Source organism: Lactuca saligna, chromosome 8 (assembly GCF_052625555.1).
Source record: "Lactuca saligna cultivar CGN05327 chromosome 8, ASM5262555v1, whole genome shotgun sequence".
Lineage (NCBI taxonomy): Eukaryota > Viridiplantae > Streptophyta > Magnoliopsida > Asterales > Asteraceae > Lactuca > Lactuca saligna.
In genome coordinates this window covers 64,904,413-64,927,916 of record NC_136424.1, presented here as the reverse complement: position 1 = coordinate 64,927,916, position 23,504 = coordinate 64,904,413, and the positions used below count along the sequence as shown (strand labels likewise).

The 23,504-nt window shown below is 34.2% G+C and overlaps 2 protein-coding genes across 2 annotated transcripts; both read right to left on the bottom strand.

The window, feature by feature from the left end:
- Positions 1-1,543: 1,543 nt before the first annotated feature.
- On the bottom strand, positions 1,544-8,498 carry LOC145009707 (uncharacterized). Its single transcript, XM_078968348.1, has 7 exons — positions 8,327-8,498; positions 7,884-8,023; positions 7,731-7,796; positions 3,081-3,731; positions 2,587-3,032; positions 1,630-2,505; positions 1,544-1,547 (listed from the first exon to the last, which is right to left on the bottom strand). The coding sequence occupies exons 1-7, from the start codon at positions 8,496-8,498 to the stop codon at positions 1,544-1,546; spliced, it is 2,355 nt and encodes a 784-aa protein (XP_078824474.1).
- A 10,471-nt stretch (positions 8,499-18,969) lies between these two features.
- Positions 18,970-19,467, bottom strand: LOC145009706 (uncharacterized). The gene is made up of 2 exons (XM_078968347.1): positions 19,344-19,467; positions 18,970-19,229 (listed from the first exon to the last, which is right to left on the bottom strand). Exons 1-2 carry the CDS (start codon positions 19,465-19,467, stop codon positions 18,970-18,972), a joined length of 384 nt encoding a protein of 127 aa, XP_078824473.1.
- Positions 19,468-23,504: the final 4,037 nt, after the last annotated feature.

Genomic DNA, 23,504 nt, shown 5'->3' with positions numbered 1-23,504 from the left:
TTAGTTTAATCTTCACACTCATAATCCTAATTGGAATGCTTCCCACACCGTTAATCCTAATAAAAAATTGTTTTGACTTTATAGTTCTTTTTGAAAGATTTTTTTACTTTATGATCACAACTTCTAGGTAAGTTAAGTTTTTTGTTCTTCTGGATTTTATGATATATTAAGAATGTATTTTTTTTTTTATTGTTTTTGACTTAATCACATTTAGTGTATATGAGTGATTGATTTTTTTTTTATCCAAATAACACATAATATGAATGTTTGACTATTTTATCTTATAGTTTTGATTTAATCGCATTGAACATGTATGAATATTTGGTTTTATTTTAATGTTAATATCAACTCTTAATATATGAAATTATTTATGTCAATTTTTTTTAATGTTTTATATTTTTATTGAATGTTTTTTATTTTGAATATGACTATGTGTTATCTCACTCCGAGTATCAAAGGTACACATTTTATTCTATTAATAAAGCTAGGTTACAAACATTGGTCCCAATGACTTTTTTGTATTCTCTTTTCATTTTTTATGCCACTATACTTTCGTCATTTACATTATTTTGAACATTATGGTTAACTAATATTAACCATACCCAACGGCTACCAAAATGCATTAACCAATCATAATGGTTATGGTTCGGTTTTGACCAATAACCGAACGAAACCGCCCTATACACACCCCTAAAAACCATGCATATTTCACATAAATCTAATTACATAGCTTATATAATATAATTAAACGTCATTTTTTGAAGTTGAAAATAATTAAATATCATTTAAAATACGTTAACAGCATTTGGTTCTTATATTATTGTATTAAGCACTAAACTTTGATATATTTTTAATGCTCCTTTCAAAAATGGTGTTGGTGATTTGGATACAACATAATATCCTATAATGTTTGTTCATTGATATTATTTTGGATTGTTTGGTTGCCAATTAAGATCAAACTTATTATAGATCAAGTTTATGGTTTAAATTTGGAGTTTATCTATAGTAGGGGTTATAGACAAAACTATTTCCCATTCTAGTATACATTTAAAACTATTTACAGTTTTAGTATTTTTTTATTTTTGTTTAATTTTTCAGCTTTTCTTAATGTTTTTTTATTTTAAATATATCCAACTTTTCTCCATTTCTTTTTTATTTCACATTTTTACTGTTTTTCTAAATAATAATTTTTTTTCAAACTTTTAGTGTTTTTTTAAATAAAAATTTATATTTATATTTTTTATTTTTGTTTTTTATTTTAAATATTTATTTTTTTACATACAATCTTTTAGCCATCATAAAATTAAACATACAACATATTTTAAGATGTAAAAACTCCAACATTACAAACAAAATGTTTTTAAGGTAAAAAACACTCAACATTGTTTGATACAAAAAAAAACACCACAATTAAAAAAAACTCCAATATTGTTTGTTACAAAAAGAAAAACACCACAATTTTAAAAAAAAAAAAACTCCAATATTGTTTGTTACAAAAAGAAAAACATCACAATTAATTTGAACTTGAACTGGTAACAGATCCTTACCTGTAAAAACGATTAAAAAAATAAAATAAAATAAGAGAATAGCCACAACAATATCATAAAAAAATATTATATGTTTAATTACCTTGGCTTAGACGGACACCGTTTTTTATTATGATCTGATTGCCCACAAATTCCACAAAGAGTGGCATTTCTTCCTTCTTTAATATCCATACCTTTTTTTAATCTTGTTGAACGAGGACGACCTTTTTTATTCCGTAATAATTCTAAATTTGGAAGTAATTCATTAAATGGTGATTGTGGCCAATATGCTTCATGAGGAAGCGAGGAGAACTCAGATGCCCAAGTAGCACAATAATATACAATCGAGTAACATTTATCAACATATTGCCAACTATTCAAAGAGAGTTTGGCACATGCACTCAAGACATGAGAACAAGGATATTTAAATGCCTCCCACTTACCACATGTACAAGTTTTTTGTTCCAAATTAACTACTTGCACATTTCGACCTCTTTGAGTTATGAACTCAAATATACCTTTTTCTCGATTAAAAGATCTCAAGGAATGTGCACTTGCTTTTGCCATCAAAGTTACTTGTTTTGCAATAACATGTGGAGTATGTGCATCTCCATTAGCTTGAGAACTAGATCCTAAAGGACGTCTCACCTCAAAATAATGCACCATTCTATAGAATGTAAGTTGCACACAAGTTGTGATTGGTAAAAAACGAGCACCTTTAAGTACACTATTGAAAATCTCTGACAAATTTGTTGTGAGTAACCCATATCTCCTGCCACCATCATATGCAAGTGTCCATCTATTAAGTGGATGGCTCTCCAACCAATGTCGAGCATGTAGATTTAGCTTTCCAATTTCTTCCATGATGGAGTTGAACTTTCGAATTTGATTTTGACTCCCGGCACAATAAGCTAAAGCTTTCAACTCTGAATTACGAAACTTGTCATAAAAGTTGTTGATGAAATGTCGTAAACAATACCTTTAAAATAAATAAAAAATGTAAGTTAATGAAGCAAGTTATTGAAATGTCATAAAGAATAATTAAGAAATATAATAATACCTATGAAAACCATGTGGCTCTAACCATGGAGATCCATGCTCATTGACAGCCTTAAGGATTCTCCCATGACGATCAGATATTAGACATATGCCTTCACGGTCTTTCACCACATGATTCTTGATATGAGAAAGAAACCAATTCCAAGTATCATAAGATTCATTTTCTACAATAGCAAATGCAAGTGGCAAAATCTGATTATTACCATCAACTCCCATTACAATGAGCATATTACCCGTGTACTTATCATACAAGTGTGTACCATCAATGCTAATCACCGGTCGACAATAATGAAACCCTTTGATAGAGGGAGAAAAAGCCCAAAAAACACGCCTAAATTCAACTTCATCTACATCGGTTGATCTTGAAACACACCATTCAACAATAGTTCCTGGATTGAACTTTTGAAGTGCACCTAGATATTTTGGTAAAGCGACATAAGACTCTTCCTAATTTCCAAACACATGTTCAATTGCTTTTTTCTTTCCAACCCAAACCTTCTTATATGAAGGAGTATAGCCTAGTGTTTCAACTATTTCAGCTCTCAAAGCAGGAATACTGATAGAAGGTTGTGCTTTTATAAGGTGCCTAGTTTCCATAGCAATCAAGCTTGCATCTAGGTTCGGATGATCTTGAGAAAGCTTATAGTGCAAACAAGTATGTGGACCGGTATAAGTTGTGATTTCAAAATATCCACTACGTTTACGTTTACTTGCATGAAGTTTCCATTTGCAACTAGATTGTAAGTATAACTTGCATCTTAGAGTAAAAATAGTTGGGCGTGAGTTAATGACCTCAAATTGTTTATGTGTCCTAATGCAATGGATCTTCATTGCTCTAACAAGTTCTTCTTTATCCTTGAAAGAATCTTTTCTCATCTCTTGTATGAAATCATTCTTACTCGTTGATTGCGACACAGTCCAATTGTCATCAATATTCAAATTTGTTCCTTCCATATTAGTAAAAGTTGAAGGTACTTCAACATTGTTGTCAAAAGGTGCTTCTTCATCATTTTCCTCTCCAATTTCATCTTCCAAATTTTCATGTAACTCAGTTTCATTGTTTATATTCATCATATTAGTTATAACAACAGCTTGAGAGATTATAGAAAAATCATCATTGTCAATCATGTCTATAATAGAATTCATCTACAAAACAAATAAAAACAAACAAAAACTAATAAAAAACTAATAGAATTCATCTACAAAACAAATAAAAACAAACAAAAACTAATCAAAAAACTCATCATGTCATCTATGACAACAAGAAAAAAGAAACAAAAACTAATCAAAATTGCTTATATCATCTATGACAACAAGAAAAAAGAAACAAAAACTGATCAAAATTTGATTATATCATCTATGACAACAAGAAAAAAGAAACAACAACTGATCAAAAATTGATCATATTATCTATGACAACAAGAAAAAAGAAACATAAGTAAAAATTGAAATAAATTCCATATAAAAACATCAAAAAACAAGCTGTGACATATACAAAAAAATGAAACAAATGCAGAACTTGATCTTCAATTCGGTAGAGAATGATCAAAATCAAGAAAAAATGAGAGTGCAGTGAATTTAACAAAAAAAACTACAAAAAACGAGAAGGAAAATAGGTTGCATACCTTGAAACCGGCGAGTTTATGGAGGCGGTAGGAGGGCGGCGACGGGCAGAAAAGGTTGCAGGTAGGTGGCCAGTGTAGGAGGAAGAAGCCACAGGCGGCTGGCTATAGCGATGAAGCCGTTGGCTGAAGAAGACGATTGAAGCCCTAGCCTGTTTTCGGTTTTTTTTTTTTTTTCTGTATGTTGTTCCGTTCCAGCATGTAGGGAGCGTTATTTTTTATTTTTATTTTTTTTGTTTTTAATCATAAAAAACAATAATAATTGTTTTAAATTCAAAATAATACTAATAAGGTAAATAGTTTTGAATGTATACTAGAATGAGAAATAGTTTTATGTATAACACTAATATGGATAAAAACTCCTTAAATTTGTCTTTTTTATTGGATCTAGAATTTAACTTTTATATTTAGTTAAAATACATTATCACATTTAGGTATATTGAAAATGTGATTGTTGATATTTGTATTTATAGAATTAGTTGTAAAAAAAGTATACTAAGGAAAGAAATTTAAAAAATTATATTATAATTAGACTTTAAGGACCTTAATTAAATTAGATTTAAATAATGTTGAACATTTATAGTTGTTAAGTAGTATAGTTGGTAAATAATAATAGGTAGTGTTTAGATAAATAAATAAAATGTCTTTATTCACTTAAATAAGTTGTTTTCGGAAATTTTATTTTATTTTTAAACTAGGTGTGAGACCCATGTATTACATGGGTTTATTTAAAAAAAAATTAAACATAAAATTTTAACAATTTCAAAAGTTTGAATTTATAAAAAAAATGAGAAATTTTTTGAATTATTAAAATTAATAAGACTTTAATGTATTGGATACATTACATATATAAACCCTTTTTAATAAATACCTTACTTATATATTACCTTACATATTAAAAGTAGAATTTTAATTTAATAAAATGAAAAATGCAATAAAATGACAAGTGGAAAATAGAAAATTTAAAAATGTTAGAAAATGTCATGTGTCCAAATGAAGGAGAAGATGACATGTGGGAAAAAAAAAACCTTCATTTATTATAGTAGATTGAAAAAATAAATAGTACATGATCATATTGAATGATTTACGAAATGGATCTGTTCGTGTTCGTGTATTCACATCAATATTTATAAAATATTAATGAAAAAATATGCAATTTTCCATGGAATTTGTTTTTCTTAAGAATAAAATATTTTGAAATATTAAATAATGCACGATTTAATATTTAAGTTAGAATCTTGAACAATTTACGATTTTAAATTTCATATATTTAAGTTTATAATTGGGTATTTTATAAGTTTTCATTGTCACTTTTATATTTTTTTTTGTCCATATCACGATTGTATGTGAAAGTTATTTAAAGCAAATAATATTTTGGTGGATGTTTTATATCTAATATATGTTTTTGTACTTAATATATAATACCTATAAAAGAAAATATGTCTACGTAGAAAGTTTCATATGTTTTGTTTTATCTCAATTTAATAAAGTAATTAACAGCTATTATTAGAAAACATTTGAAAATTATTGAGTTTCTATAGTAAAATCGACAAAATTGTTAGTATAATATGTATTTTCATGTGATCAACAAAATTATATATATATATATATATATATATATATATATATATATATATATATATATATATATATATATATATATATATATATATTGAACTACATTAATATAGCGAAAAATAATCAACTGTATTGAAGTTTTAATTTAATATTACAACTATTCACATTCCAAGAAAATGTTATTTAAGACCAAATCACTAAGTATAATTTATGAGTACTTAATTAATACTTCTAAGTTTTAGGTAAATATAATTTTAATAGTTATATTGTCTTTAGTCAATTAAATAAATAGCATGATCATCTAATGTAATATTTGGATCCCGAGGGTATGAATTTTATTTGTATATGAGAATTTTGGTTGCCACAACGTGGTGATGACATCACCACGACGTGACAATTTGATTTGTGATTGCGTGTTTTAATTGGTTGTCATGACATGGCACTAAGTGGCTACACCGTGACGACTATTTTGGGTCAAAACCCTAATTTCTGGACTTTAAGCCTTATTTAAAGGAAGTTTAAGCTACGGATTCCTCCACCCTCAGCATCCATCACTCTCAAACGACTCCTTTTGCAAACCTAATCCGTTTGGAAGCTTTTATGCTCATTTTGCAAGTTCTTGGTGGTTTTGAAGGAAGAAGAAGAAGAGTTAGTGCCTTGATACAATACATTCACTTTTGTGCATCTTCTGAAGCCTTTGTAACTGCTCAAGTTTCCATCTTTTCATGTCTTTCTTCTTAGATCTAGGTTTTATGGCATATTATGGTCTATTTAAGGTGGTTTGTGTGGGTTAAAGAGATAAAGTTTGCAACTTTATGGTTTCTCTATGTCCCATGAATATTATATCTCATAGATCCAGGAAATGGTGATGATTTGGAAACTTTTCTTGAATTCTAGGTTATATTGCATCTTTTTAATGGGTTATATAGGTTACAACAATAATACTCAAAGTGGAAAATACTTAACAATTAAGAATTTGAGCACATGCAACCTAAAATGATATATGTCTTTCACAAAAAGGCAACATACTTTGAATTAAACAAAATTACTACAACCCTAATGAATAAGAAAATTATAAGGGAAAGTGTGAATACAAGTAATCAATGTTCAAGGACAAGGTTTGAAAACTCAAACCTTGAGTTAATCTTTAATATCAATGTCTACTCTTAATGTAAGGTTCTAGTCGAATCTGGTAATACTAATTAAGACTTGTCGGAGATATTCAACAAAGTATTCAATTAGTAAATTAAGAAAACTTAGAGTATAATCAATGCAAAGATATTTTAGGAACAAGAAGAATGTTGTGAAAAAATGTGACTTGAAGGAAAAGTGAAAATGATGTGAAGATAATAATTGCTATTCTTAGTGTAAAACTTTGACTTGTTCACTTGCCCATTAATGGTGAAGACATTCACTCCTTATATAGTGGAGGATGAACATAGTACAAACTGAGAAACATTCCTAGGACTGGATAATGATCAGTGTTTGACAAACTGATATCGAAAAGATACATAAAAGAAAGTCCTATGTATTGTTACATCAATAATAAGACAAAATGCATTAAATGATTAAACAGACTTCTATCTTGGAACAGCTTGATCTCGGATTGTTGTTGTTTGTTCAAGTCAGAAATGACTTGTTAAATGTCTTTGGAAATAGTGAACTCTGGTGGTGGAGGAATCAGAGGCTCTTCTGGGATGTCATCAGGTTTCTGAATAGGAGAACCTTCATCAATGGGAACTATTGTTAGAGAGAGACTAGGAGGCAACATGGACTGAGTAGCTTCGAATGCGTCAGGTGTGAGCTTGGTTTTCTTTTTGGCCATTTCACGGCTTCGTTGAAGAACATCTGACAAGGATGATGGGCAGGTAACAGCAAACTAGATCCTTCTCTCGTCCTCTTAAAGAATTTACGCCGGAAAGTTTCTTGGAGCTTGAATTCAAACCACGACATTGGTGATATACTTGACTTCATCATCATCATCATCTGATGGGATACCTGTGGACAAAACCTAAATTTCATCATCGTCATATTCATCTAAGAGATTAAACTCTGAGGTAGGTTTCCGAGAAATGGTATGACTGCTTCTATTTGGTACTTCTCCCCCACTTGTATTGGATGTCCCAACTTCCGAGACAAGTTTGGCTGATTCATTGACTTCAGAGAGCCTATCGAACACCTTTTGGAAGTTCATGTTCATTTTCTTTATAAGGGCATCATTGGCTTCGTCTGTAGGAGCTTGATTTTTCAAGTGATTAAATAGGGAGGCAAGGATAAAGAGCATCCGGTCGAGCTTCTTGTTTGGATCATTAAGTATATTGTAAGAAGGTCAAATGAGTTTGATTTAGACTTGTTGCATGATAAGATTGTGTACATCCTTCTTTCAGATTTCCTTCTCCAACCTTTGATTTGCTTTTCATGTCGGACATGGGTTTTCTTGATCACTTCTTTTGTGGCACTCATCATGTCTTCATCAATTTTCAGCATTATAGAGGCGATGTCGATATGGTGATCAAGGCTAGAGTTGTACTTTTGCTCAACCTCTTCCAATGTATGCTTGAATTGCAAGGACATAAGCTAATTTAGTTGTTTTTTCTCTTTCAGCATCTGAGGGCCCATGTTTCTGTACTTCGAACAAGGACTGGAGGATAGTGTCAAGCTTGGTGTCGAGGCTGGAGACTTTGGCATCAATCTTGGAATCGAGTTGTGCCATTTGTCTAGGCACTCCACCTTGAAATAGTAGCAGTAATGTTGTCTCGGAGTTCCAACAGGGCAAATGGATCAGCATAGTTTTCGGCTAATAATCCAGTGTCCAAGGTGGAACTCTCAGACTTGTCTTTGTCACCATCTTTGTTGACTGGAGGTTCAGAAGGAGTAGGATATTTTTCTGTTGGATTTTCTTTAGGAGGGTTCGATTCGGTTTCACCTCCAAGTGTATTATGGACTTGGTCATCTATGTGAATTTCTTCATCAACAGGCTCCGCAAAAGACAACGTCAATCCAAAGTCATAGAGAGGTCTTGATGATGATGGATTTTGGAGTGGAAGACGTGAGGAGAGGAGCATGGGAGCATCAACGGATGTGTTGTCATCGTCGAACATGAACTCGGTTGAATGTTCTTCGTCTGGACTAGGATGGAAGGCATCATGATGAGGAGACTTCGGAGGATCGTCAGAGATAATTGTGGTGTGAGGAGCTTCTCCTTATACAAATTCATGATCATTGGTCTCATCAGTGGGACAAATAAAGTGCATGTTGCTTTGGATGGCTCGATTCCTCATTGCAATAAGGGTAGATTTAACCTGTGAACGAGTGAGCTGTGGATGTCTTGTATGAGCCATGTTGACAAAATCCAATCTAGATAATTAGAACCTATTCATCCTTTACCAGAGCTAGGTATCAGACCGGTTGTGGCTCCTGAAGTTCGAGGGACAACCCCAACATCAAAAAGATTAGGATACAAGACAGGGGTCTCTGATCGTGCTTGTGTGGAAAAAAGAGGGATATCTGAGATGACTCATGTGTGTGTTCCAGGGGGTGCGAGGAGCTTCTTTCAACACCGACATCACCTTTTTGGGAAGGTGGGGGTGGATTATGTGGAGACTCCTCGTGTGTGTGTGTGTGTGTGTGCAAGTGGTATTGAAACTATGAAGGGTACTTCGAAAGAGTGGATTTGGGGGGGGGGGTAAGTCGATGACATAGTCAGTAGGAATGTCATTGAGTGTTTCATGTTGAGTGGAAACATGGACTTTGGCTCTCTTTTTGGTTTTTGGTTTAATGGGAGAAGTCTTTTGTTTGGCTACCTTCTTTTTCTTACCACTGGCTTATACTAGTTTGACCACATCCAAAGTTTGTTCAGTGGAGACTAGGTTGGACTGTGTTCGGTCATACACAGTCGTAGTCTCCAAATGATACTTCAAGAAATGGGACTCAGATGGTAAAGTGGCCAACATATGGTGAGGCAGTCTAAGTATAGCTCCTAAGGAGGATTGATTCAGAAGTCTATAGGTCCTTATAACCTTAAAGGAAAGAAATACATCTTTTGGCTCGGTGTTGATCGGAATGGGCTCTTGTCTCTCTCGATAGAGTTGTTGAAGTGTCAGAGCCCAGAATCTCGGACTTGAAATTTCTTGTGGCTTCCTCTTTACTACAAGTTTCCGAAAGTCTTGCCACAAGACCTCGGTCAAATCCACGACATTGGTTCTCCCTAAGTAAATATTGTACACCACGTAGACCCAATCTTTGCTAATCGTGTTTGTGCCTCCATGCTTGCCGAAAAGACCTTAAAGGATGAGGTATATAAGGACAGTCCAAAGGCCAGGGACTGTAGATTTCTTAAATTTATTGGCCTTGAATTCTTCTATTTGTCTAATCTCATTCAGAAACATCTGGAACTCTTCAGTGATTGGTTCCTGCACGGTAAAAGCCTTGGGGTTTTCTGGTATTCCTATCGCCTTGAGAAATTTTTTCTTCAATACTGGAACGATGCGATCTTCAGTGATCTTGGTTCTTAACACTCCATCTTGGATCTTGATCCTTTCGATGGGATGGCGACAGATGGTCTTAATCATTACTCTAATGGATTCATCATAATCCATTGGATCAAAGGAGAATATTTGCATGGCTTCATGAAGGAATGACTCTGTTGAAGAAGATAAAGCAGATCCTTTGGAGGATTTCTTCTTTGGAATGGTTTTTGAGATTTCAGGAACATTTTGGGATGAAGCCATTGTTGCAGGTTTGGAGCTCGAAGAACAGATTTTGCAGAGAGAGAATAAGGGAAGAATATGATAAGATCGTAAAAAAGGAATTGATGGTTTTTGAAATCCTTTTATAGTTTGGAGAATTGGGTCGGGTTAAGAAAAGGTGTAAGGATTATACCCGATTTTCAAATGGATTGCATTAAATGTGTTGCCAAAATTGGCATGCGTTTGACCTACAATGACTAAAGATGTGATGGAAATACGTGTGAATTGGAAAACCTTCATTTCAGTTGAAAGGATGTGAAGTTTATCAAGACGTGTGTAAAAAGTGTGATAATTTAGGATCAAAAAATAATCACTGAAAAATAACTGTTGAAGTCATTAAAGAAAATGTTTCAGAAAGAAATTAATGAAAAAACTTTTCAACTTCTTTGAAACAGGTGATCTCGGAATAAGTAAATTCTGAGATGGATTGTCATAAGATGCTTCTGAGGTGAAAATGAGAATACTTATTCATAATATAGAGTTCGAGATTACACAAACTCAGACCGAATATCAAAGGTAAAATGTAAGAAGATCTTAGAGGATGTGTTTTAAATAGATTTTGAGATTTCGAGATGTGAAGATTCAAATCTCTGATAGGGGTAAGAGGTGAAGGCTCATTACCTTTTCGGACTTGAATTCCATGGTGAACTTCATAACATCCTTTGAGATAGATTCTAATGCAAGATCAAAGAAAAATACCAGTGTAACTATATTGGTGATATTAACTTTAAAAGATGAGGTGACCTGTACAAATTAAACTAGAAGAAGAGGTTAGACAAAAATACATGTAAAATGATCCTATATGTTTTGAGAGGAAATGATTCTGAGATGAAAAAGATTTGACTTCGGAATTAATTTACTTTATGATGTTTCCATCAGAGAGTACAAGCCTCTTGGAAGAATTGAGGATCAGACAACATCATACCCATTTTGTTCAGAAACCCATTGAATTTGGTTTCATCTAATGCCTTAGTAAAGACATCAACAATTTCATTGTCAGATGGAACAAAAATAAGTTCAATGTTTCCTTTTAAAACATGACCTTTAATAAAATAGTACAAAATATCAACGTGCTTCGTCATAGAGTGTTGAATTGGATTGTGAGAAATCTCAATGCCACTTTAAGATTCACAATAGATCGAAATCTATTGAAATTGATAACCATAGTCCAAAAGCTGAGATTTCATCCAAAGAACTTGAGAAGTGCAACTAGCAGCATCAATGTATTCCACTTTGTCTGCTGAGAGAGCAATGAAATTTTGTTTCTTAGATGACAAGCTAACCAATCTTCCACCCAAAAATTGATAGCCACCAAAGGTGCTTTTTCTATCCAATTTAAGACCACCATAGTTTGAATCGGAGTAAGCTTGTAGGAGGAAACTCTTTTTTGATGGATACCAGATTCCGAGACTCTTTGTACCATTGAGGTATCGGAATATTTGCTAAACCAAAAAAAGATGAGACATCTTTGGATTGACCTGAAATCTAGCACTCAAACATGTAGAAAACATGATGTTTGTACGACTTGTTGTTAGGTAGAGTAGTGACCAAATCATTCCCTTATACTTCTTATCATTAACAAAAACACTTGATGGGTCTGAGAAGATCTTATGTCCGAAAAATATAGGAACCTTTTCAGAGGCACAAGTGTCATTTGAATATTTCTTGAGAAGCTCGGAAATATATTTTTTCTTAGTGAATAAAGATTCCTCTTCTGGTTTGTTTTACTTGGATACTGAGGAAGAAACTTAGTTTACGATTCATGCTCATTTGGAATCGACTAATCATTAACTTGGCAAAATCCGCAACCATCTGATGAGTCTGTGTATCCAAAAATGATATCATCAATGTAGATTTGGACTAGCATGAGATGTTTTCCATTTGATCTTCGGAATGGGGTAGGATCAAAAATTCCTCTTTAAAAACTGAAACGCTTGAGAAAATTGGTGAAAGTCTCATACCAGGCGTGAGGAGCTTGCTTGAGGCTATACATAACTTTTCAGAGTTTGTTGCAATAGTTTGGATAAGAAGGATTGACAAAACCTGAAGGTTGTTGGAGATACACTTCAGTATCCAGTTCACCTTTAAGAAAATCACATTTAACGTCAATTTGGTAAATTTTGAAGCGTTTATGAGTTGTATAAGCAAGAAAGATTATGATGGATTCAATGTGAGCAACAGGAGCAAAGGTCTCGTCATAGTCAAGTTCTTCAATCTGAGTAAATCCTTTGGCCACCAGTCTTGCTTTGTTTCAAATGATTACTCCAGCATCATCTAGCTTGTTTCGGAAAACCCATCTTGTACCAACAATAGGGCGATCCTGGGGAGGAGGGACGAGAGTCCACACTTCATTTCTATCAAATTCTGCTAACTCTTCTTACATGGTTGTAATCCAGTCAGCATGTTCTAATGCTTCCTTGATGGATTTTGGTTCAACCATTAAGATAAATGTCGAGAAATGACATTCATTTTGGATATTAGTAGTAAAGCAAGTTTGTACACCGGCGTTGAGATTTCCTATAACTTGGTTTGGAGGATGATCCTTCGTCTAGACATGTAATCTCGGAAGCTCTTGTGCACCTGATGATGATCCGATATCAACAATGGGGTTATATACCCCCCCCCCCTTGAACAATTTGAATTTGGGGATGACGCTCCCCTTGAACTTCTAAACTAGAGATATCTACGTCGTCTTCGTTCAGAAAGTTAAAGAAGTCAACATCGCCATCGTTGTTGTTCGGAATAGGATCGAATTCAGCAAATTGATACTTTACATCTTGGAATCCTTCAACATTTTATTCAATAGAGGGAATACCCTTCTCCCCCTTAACCTAAGAAGGTTGAAATGGATTAGAATCAAATGGAGGGAAAGTGAGGGACGGTCTTAATCGAGATTCTGAATCAAGAGTTGTTTCTGACGGGACGAACAGGGTTTCAAAGTCAACTTCATGAATGACTTGAGGATTCGGATATCCTAGCATTAGAGCATCGGACTACATGATGTGAGTTGTGACATGGGTTGGGCCAGAATTCCGAACACAATTATCATCGAAGGTGACATCAAAACTTTCTTCAAGAACACAAGTCCGACAATTCAGAATTCGATGAGCTTTAGATTTTTCTGAGTATCCAAGTCAGATTTATTCATCTGCTTTAGGCTGAAATTTCATGAGTTGATCACGGTTGTTTTTTATAAAGCACCGGCAGCCGAAGACATGTAGAAATGAGATACTTGGATTACAACCATTCATGGCTTCATACTGTGTCATGTTGAGGCGACGATTAATAATGCTTCGATATAGAGTGAAGCAGATAGTGGACATGGCTTCACCTCAAAGATAAATCGGAAGATTTGCAAAGGTGAGCATCGATCAAGCAGTTTCAATGAGAGTTCTATTTCTTCTTTCAACCACACCATTTTGTTGAGGAGTATAGGGAGATGGGAAATTGTGGTCAATGCCTTGGTTGGAGAGGAATTTCTCAATGGTGAAATTGGTGAATTCCGACCCATTATCACTTTCCGAGGTTGTCTCAGATTTCAGCCTGAGGAAGAAGACCCAATTGAACCTTGTAAAATCATCCACAATCACAAGAATGTGCTTTTTGTGACGCAGACTTTCTATAGTGGAAGGTCCATAAAGATCAGTATGAAGGAGATCTAATGGTTCCGAAATTGATTTTTCAATAATAACAGGATGACCTTTCTTGTATTGCTTCCCACATTCACACGCAGCACACAAATGAACATTTTCAAATTGAAGAGTGGCAGACCTCTGACCATTTCACTGGAAACAAGCTCATTCATATATTGGAAGTTTAAGTGAGAAAGCCTTTGATGTGATAACCAACTAACATCAGGAACGGATTTTGAGAGTAAATAGAGTTGAGGTTTTCCGATGATCATGTTGATGTCTAAAGGATACATATTCTTGTTGTGATTCGATTTGATGAGACATTATTTCAGGCCTTGTGTGATGATGTAGCTATCTTTTTTGAAGAATGCAACTCTTTGGTTAGAGTCAGTGATTTAAGCCACACTTATCAAATTGTGATTCATGTCAGCTACATATGCCATATATGAGACAAAGAAGTTGTCATTGGTGAGGATGTCGTAACCTTAGATCTGAGAGTTGGAGTTGCTGTCACACGTCACATAGCCAGCATTTGGTGAGAGTTTAAGATCACGCATAAAATCTTTATGCTCCGTCATGTGCATGGAACAAGTGTTATCAATATAACATATTGTATCTTGTTCCGAAGCACAGAGTGCCTGCAAAAATTAGTGAACTTTAGAGTTTTTAGGCTATAAGTCAGGTTTTGGGACTTGGACATGGGCTTGGGACTTATGTTGTGAGTTTTGAGCAACAGATGTCTCAGAGGGTTTGTTCCAAGATTCTATTGGAAAGAAGCAGAAAGCCATGTTCTTTTCATTGATCCATAAATCATATTCAACAACAGGTTGTTTGGAAACCACTTTTCTCAAACCAGCAATTTTTGGAGCTATAGGAATCACAGTGTTACTTGGATTTGCAGTTTCTTTTTTGGCATTTTTAACTTTCCACTCAAATTTTTGGTTTGAGTCTTTTGAAAAATTTTGAGTAACAGTGTTTTTGGCAACTCATTCTTTGTTTGCTACTTTTGATGGCACATTTGGTTTTGAAAGTTGTTCTGGTTTGAAAATCGTACCATCAGATTTAGCAATGAACACAATAGAAATTGTCCTAGATGTGTTAGTATTAGTGGGATGAGTGTCAATAGTCTTTTTAGGAATGGGACTGACAACCTTGTTTTGAGCTACCGAACTAGGAGGATTAGAGGGCCTCTTGAGAATCTTAACAAGCAAAAAGGTGTTGCGTTTCCTAGTGGATGGGCTCACAGTCGGAGATGCTTTCTTTTTAGAATTCTCAAAGAATCTGGAGTAATGTCTTGATCTAATTTCCTTTTTGAGGGTATTTTTGGCATCTATCTTAGGATCGATGACATCTTTCCTACTTAATGATGGTTTCTTCTTAGAGTTAGATGATGACTTTGACTTGGAATATTAACCTATAGATGGGTTGTTAAATGTAGGGTTGACTGGTACTAAGGTTGTTTTTGAAATCACTTGAGAATTAGAAACACAAGAGTCAGATGAATAATCTACTAAGATTTCTTATTCTACATCACTATCAAAAGAGGCCCAAACAAAATCTGATTTATCCAAGTCAGGTCCAGTTGTCTCCGGAATTATTTCCTCAATAACACAATTGTTAGGAGGATTGAGGTTTGGAATTTGAACTACAATATGGGTGATTCTAGGGAAGGATTTTGAGGTTTGATTTAGGTCCAAGGGTATCAGAGGCGGAAGAGGCATGGAATCAGGACACTTGACAAATATGGGTTGAAACTCAGGAATCAGAGATAAAATCGATCCGAGGTCTCAGGAAGGGGTGAAAATGGTGAGACATGGGTATCCGAATGTTTGTAGTTCAGAATGTCTCCCATAAAAGTTAGATTCTGTAACTCCTTAAAGGTACGGGCAATAGGTTTCGAAAACTAGTTTTTGAGATGATGTGCACGAAAGTACCCATTAATTTTAATATTTATAACCTAACATACTTAGACTTACTATGCACTTATAGGCAGTGTACCTAGCCAGATTACAGTATAGCTTAGGTAAGTCGGGTGTCGATCACAGGGAACGGTGGATTAATTTAATATATTTGATTATAGGTTACAGGTCACACGAAAAGAATAAAAGAAATAGTTTAATAAATCTCAAACTAATAATTAATTAACCATTCTCGATAAACTAACAGGAAAACAAATCTCTTCAGGTACTTTGGTTTAGACACATTCCACCTTAAAAACATAGATAATTGCATACACAAATTCATTTATTCATGTTCACCGATTCCTAAAATGATTAGATTCGCGTTCACTATAACTAATCCTTTAGCAAACAAATTAATTCAAACAGTGATCAGTTGATTAAACTAACATGCTTCCTAGTGTTCAGTTCGTATCAAACAAGACTTGTAATAATAGTTAATCAAATTAAACATTCAATTAACCTCTTGTTGATGGTCATCAAACAAGGCTCACACATTAACTTACTTATTCCCATGTTAATCCTAGTTTCACATTCGTTATTTCTAGACTTATAATCTCGATGGTCATCAAAATCATAAGAGACAAGCAATCAAGCATATATTCATACACCTCAATTCACTTAACAATTAACAGAAAATAATCATCATTAATACATAAGGATCTTTTAACAATCTTGGCAAGATAAATTAAACACAAACAAACTATTCAATATAGCAATTAGTCTAATAATCAAAGCTTCATTCAATCATAAACACAAAGTAAAAGGTTTTTACACCCAAGTCAGAAACTAAATACATAATAGTAACACAATGGAATGCTAAACATGGTCACGTTAACAAACCACATGATTAACGACATGAATCCGCTCTCCAATCCTTCCGATCTCTGCTCCCGTTAGCTTAACGGCCTTCCGGCCACCTCCTAGACCCTCAAAACGGCAACTATGAAGTTTTCTTGTTGCACAAGTCGAAGTGAAATATCCTCGATTATGAAAATGGTGGAATTATATGGGGTATTTATAGTTGATGGAGATGGAATTATATGGAATATTAGAGTTGGATTGGAATAAGGAAACTAATGGTAGCTTAGGGATTAAGCAAATAAAAATAAGATAAGTGGAGCTTGGGGAATAAGTAACTTGGAGGGAATTTTCGTCCAACTTTTATGCTTCATCTTCAAGGCCGATTTTGGATAAGATAAGTGTCGAATTAGCCAAAAGTTCCTCTCACATAAGTCGTAGGAAATTTCATCTAGTTTTCATAACAGTTTGAACCTCGTCAATTGTACTTATGAGTCATCAGATATACCCGAAACACTGAAGAGGGGTCAATCTGCCAGCAATATCCTTTTTGCATCTTTTCAACTACATTCTCTTCCTTTTGCATTCCAACTCCTATTTTTAACTGTAATTAAATATTTCAAAGCATATTCAGTATATTTTAGTTCTAAATAATAATAATAAATGCTAAAATATTAAGATATGTTATACATAAATATATATAAAAATACACATATCATGAGACCAGGTGCTTTGGACCATGGATGACGAAAATTATGAGTCATCTTTTTAGTGGCTTCAAGAGTATTTATGGCATGATGTAAAGCATAAATTTTGGCATTCAGACATTTGTTATCAAAAATTAAAACATTTCTTTCAGAATAAGTGATTTCACATTTGTCTTTACGAATGATACAATCATCTTGTTACATTAGAAGTTCTCGTTCTAACGATTCTATCTTAAGCTTCCTATCCTTGAAACATAATTTAAGACGACTCAATTCACTTTCCATCTTTTCACTCGCTTCTATGGCAGATTCATAGGCTTTATAGATGATGCTAGTATCATATTAGATCTGGGTTAAATATGGTTCACAAAGAGATAAATCAAAATTATTATCAGTAATCATCGATTTTACCTGCTGAACGATGGTTCGACTAGGTGGATCGTTGGTTGCCATGTAGCAGAAATCTGGCTCAACATCTTCACCATCTTCTTCTGATCCAGATGACCAGTAGCCTTCATCGCATTTGATTGTCTGTCTATCCATAAGACACATGTTTCTTCCAGAACTCACAACATCTTCATCTCCAGATGACCAATATCCTTCCACATCTCTTGACACAGTGGTAACGAATGCCTTTTCACTTGCAGCAATTTCATAGGCTCGGCGGGCATAGTAAGCAGAGTCCTTGATCTTTGGTTTTTGTATGGATTCAGCCATAAAATCCTTGGCAAAGTGATTACCATGACCACACTTGTGACAAACAACCTTCGGTTTGTCTGACCTCGGATTCTCACGAGATCGGAGCAATGATTTGGTTTCGAGATGTTTGGTTTGTAAGAGGTGGGTTCTCTGAGGGTTTAGGAAATGGTTGGGTATTACTTTGATGAGGAGCTAGGAAACGGTTATGGTATGGTTTGTGAATGGGTTTCCATGGTCGCTTGTATTTCATGGATAGCAAAGCAAACTCTTGTTGAAAGCTAAGTTCATAGTCCATCATTTCAGGGTCGAGGTGTCCATCAAACTGATAATTGGAATTAGCAAGAACAGGTAAACCTGGTGGAAAGGGTTGAAAAGATTGAATAAGAGGGATAACAACTTTGAAAGGGTCTGAAACAGAGGGGTTCGAGACTTTAGGATCAAAATAACTAACAAGATCTAGCGGACCTCCTGATAGTTCTCTCAATGTTTGAGCAACATTTGATTAATGTCCTTGAATCTCATCAAACAGCTGGTAAAGCTTCAATTTCTTCAGAAATCCATTACTCTAAAGAAACGATTTCACATTTTCCCTATCCTTTACTAAGACTATTGATGAACTTGATTGTATTCTAGCAGAGTTCAGACAATCCCATGAGTTGTCATGTTGTTTACAACGATTCGGTATCGGTTAGAAGCAGAGGCAAGTGATTCGCCGGGAGTTGTAGTGAAAGTATCGAACTCGTTGACTACCGAAGTTAAACGCTTATCCTTCATGTTTTCTGATCCCTCAAACAGGTATTGGAGAGTGTCCCAAATCTCTTTAGCGGATTTGCACAACTTAATGTGCTCAAAGAGAGAAGGAGGAACACTTAATACCATATCGTAAAATGCAACTTGATCTGCGTGTAGTTTCTCAATGTCATCAGCAGTAAGAGGTGTCAAAAGCTATTCTTCTTAGCCCATGAGAGTTGCAGCAACATCTCTCACAATTTGTCTGACTGGAACATGTGGACCTTCTTTCACGGATCTCCATATTGCTTCACATTTTTCCTTGCCAAGTAAGAATCTTTCCATTCTGACATTCTGTTGATCATACTTTTCAACAACTAGTAGTGGGGCACGAGAAGAGCAACCCATGCTATTTGCATTGAATACATTTATATATAAGTAGGAGCATCCATTAAAGTTAAGTTATTAGAGCAGAAGTGGTATATAGAAGAACTTTTATCCTGAACACATAAATGACTGAAATACCAAGGTAATTTCTAATCATCTATAATCTATTCTTATAGATTCAAAGGACAACCACTCAAGATCTTATTCCAATTGTGAATACAAGTAATCAATGTGCAAGGACAAGGTTTGAAAACACAAACCTTGATTTAATCTTTAAGATCAACGCATGCTCGTAATGTAAGGTTCTAGTTGAATCTAGTAATACCAGTTAGGACTTGAAGGATATATTCAACAAAGTATTCAAGTAGTAAATGAAGAAAACTTGGAGTATAATTAATACAAAGATATTTAAGGAACAAGAAGAATGGTGTGAAAGAACTTTGAGTTGAAGGAAAAGTGAAAATGATGTGAAGAGAATAATTGCTATTCTTAGTGTAAAACTTTAAATTGTTCACTTGCTCATTAATTGTGAAAACATTCACTCCTTATATACTGGAGGAGGAACATAGTACAAATTGAGAAACATTCCTAGGACTGGATAATAATCAGTGTTTGACAAACTGATATCCAAAAGATATATAAAAGAAAGTCTTATGAACTGTTAGATCAATAATAATACAAAATGCATTAAATGATTAAACATAATTCTATCTTGGAATATCTTGATCTTGGATTAATCTTCATCTCAGAACTTCAACTCATCTCGAACTCAGCTGACGTCAGAACTTGACTGCTTGGGATTACTCGAGGTTCACTTCTCATGATTCATAATCTCCCCTAAGTGAAATAATAATCGTGTCAGCTCAGTTGGCTTCTTCATTGAGAAACACATAAGCGTTGTAGATCCAATTTCGGACTTCTGGGTACCATTTTCGAGACACTTCAGCACCGGACCTACCCAACCTACCCGTCGGATGTTCTGCCTTTTATCACTGCTTTACCCTCACCATTTCCAAGCATTTAGGGGAGTTTTATAGAGCATGAAAATGCTCTACAATGATGAGTGTTTATTAGGATAGAATACTCCCTTGTATGAAAATCATATTACCACCACTAGTATATAAAGTGGAGGTGATGGTCATTTGTTTGTAAGAGAGTGTTCACTTATTTAGACATAGATTAGAGAGAGTTTGGATGGGGATTATCCCCGTCCATGAGTGTTGTTCATGTAATATTTTCAACCTCTATCTATCCATTACAATTTTACTCACATGTTCTTGTTCATGTTATAATCATACGATTATCTTCATGGTAATATCATTCCGCACCGATCCAATCGAGAAAATAGGAACCTGCAGAAAGTTACATACATTTTGATTTGTTGTAGCTAACAAATCGTACTAATCTTTCTTCAATATCTCTTGGAATCAAGCACCAAAAATCTCATGCCTCTGATGGTTCATACTCAAACCCTAGCAACTAAGGAAACTTGAAGAGAGAGAGAGAGAGGGAGGGAGGGAGAGGGCAGAGAAGGGAGGTAAAATTTCAGCTATGCTCTTAACAAAAGGATTGGCTGAAAATATGAGGCTGATAGATCATATGGTCCTAGCTCTGTGAACCTTCCGGTTCTAACTCTGATATACTCTGATATACACATGGCATAAATCACATAGAAATAATGCAGTGCAACACAATCACATAATAGCATACAGTAACTCTGACACATGACTCTAATCACCACTCAAGGTAAAGTATAATGAGAAGACTCACCTCAGATATCTCAGTAAATCTCTGACTCGGTAGAAATATGGTCTAGCCTCTGCCTCAAAGATGAATTCTTTTGCTCGAAATCCCCAGATACACAACCTCCTTGGTCTACTCTAAGCTAGAATCACCTCCTTTTTGCAAGAATCAACCACAAAGATCAAGAAATGGCTCCTTTCCTCTCACAAACGCTCTAGCTCTTTTAGGGTTTCTCTCTGGGGTTTGGTAGCCGCAAATGACGGTCCTAAGGGCCTTTAAATAGGTCCCAACCCCGGGAAAATAGGTTTTCAATAAATAGCACGGACTCGCCGAGTCCACTCATGAACTCGCCGAGTCCGATCATTAATCCATATGAGAATTCACGACCCTACTCGACGAGTCTAAACACTAACTCGTCGAGTCCCTCCACAAACTCCAAAATAATGAATAAAACAATATACTTGGGAATCCGGATGTTACATCTATACGGGACTGATAATATCGCACCTAAATTGTTAGCTACAGTTAGGTTGGCAGGCATGTGGTGACAAATCTCATAACTTTATGACGCCTGAAGAACGTCATGCATGCCATTAGTCATATTATTATGGTTATAATGAACACTCACAATACGCATTAATGAAATATTTACGTAATGATATATTTTCAAACAGTCTTAAAGGGGTATTAACTCTATGATTTCTTAGCATATACATCAGGGTTATATAAAATTAATGTCTGGTAGACAGTGGAATGTGTGATTTCCGCCTTACTTCATGTTCATTGTTTGGTTGTGAGCTTAGGGAAGATTCACCCATTTGACTGTTTGTTCGATCTCGAGTTTATATAACTCGTATGTACTAAGTGATCATAGGAGGGTATTAACATCACATCTAGCTTACAATGCAAACACGTCTTCAACTAGTTTTACTTATGAATAAAACTACGTATTATTAACTTAAGTGTGACAATTATATTCGTACTTTTCGGTCTTGGAACGTTTAAGATTACAATTCGGAATTATGGAAAATATAGGAGTTTCCAGGATGAACATCATTATTTTACAAGCAAACAGTTTACAGTTAAGCTTTTTGGAAACAAATACGATTACTTACTCTTCGGTTAGGACCATTATTTTTGACAATATGATTTCATAGTTTATACATCAGGGTTATATATATAAATAATATCCGATAAGTAGTGGAATGTGTGATTTCCGCCTTACTTCCTGTTCCTTGTTTGGTTGTGGGCTTAGGGCATAATCACACAATCAACTACCCGTTCGATGTTTGTTTATATATAACTAGTATACACTAAGGAATTATAGTAGGAATCAATATGGGTCACATTAATTAACTAAATTCAAAGCGTCATATTTTATTCTTTAAGAATAAGAAACATATATATTTTGGTCTTAAGGCCTAAGACTACATTCCATTTTACTAAGAATATATATAGGATTTTCTGAAGGAACACACTCATCACATCTAAAAAGATCATTATTGTTAACTTTGTGATTACCTAGTGAACACGTTAGGGTTATATATAATGAAGATCCAATAGGCAACAGAATGTGTGATTTCCGCCTTACTTCATGTTCCTTGTTTGGTTGTGAGCTTAGGGCAGATTCACACATTCAGTTGTCCATTTGACCTATATTATATATAACTTGTCACACCCCAAAACCGAGAACGGTGGAATACGTTCCGGGGTGGAGGACATCGTGTACAGTATCATAACAATGGATAATAGTAAAAACAAGCAACAACAACCATTGCATTAATATAGTAATTGTAATACATGCGTGTTCTATACAGTTTGATAGACACCAAAAGTATAAACAAAAATAAAAGATGGGTCTTGTATGTGCTCCATCTTCTCAAAAGTTGCATCAGTACCTGTCTATTATTGACCTGAGAATACAAGTTATTTTGAAAACGAGTATCAACATAAAGCTGGTAAGTTCATAAGAATATAGTGTCGTTTCTTGTATAAAAGTGTTTACAATCATGTAATATAAAAAGTTGTGATTAATGTTTGAAAATAGTATAATCCCTAGAAAATATTATATTTTCCAAATTTGAATATTTGTAAGTTTGATCCCTTTAGTGTGTAAAAGTTTTTCCCAATGAGACTTTCAGTTAAAAATATAGTTATAGATTTCATTCATGTAAAGTAGATGAGGAAAGATAATATCTTATTTCAGTAGTTTTACTGCCGCCTGGACATAGTAGTGTTGCAAACTCCAGTTAGTAATATATATATATATATATATATATATATATATATATATATATATATATATATATATATTC

Excerpts from the sequence above, each read along its gene's own strand:
- LOC145009707 (XM_078968348.1), bottom strand. The coding sequence starts at position 8,498 with ATGGCACAACTCGATTCCAAGATTGATGCCAAAGTCTCCAGCCTCGAC. Across the intron at positions 8,024-8,326 it reads TCAAGCATACATTGGAAGAG|CTCCTACAGACGAAGCCAAT; the intron begins GTTGAGCAAAAG and ends TGAAAAATCAAG. Across the intron at positions 7,797-7,883 it reads CCAATACAAGTGGGGGAGAA|GTTTTGTCCACAGGTATCCC; the intron begins GTACCAAATAGA and ends GATGAAATTTAG.
- LOC145009706 (XM_078968347.1), bottom strand. The coding sequence starts at position 19,467 with ATGGGTTGCTCTTCTCGTGCCCCACTACTAGTTGTTGAAAAGTATGAT. Across the intron at positions 19,230-19,343 it reads ATGGAGATCCGTGAAAGAAG|ATCAAGTTGCATTTTACGAT; the intron begins GTCCACATGTTC and ends AACTACACGCAG.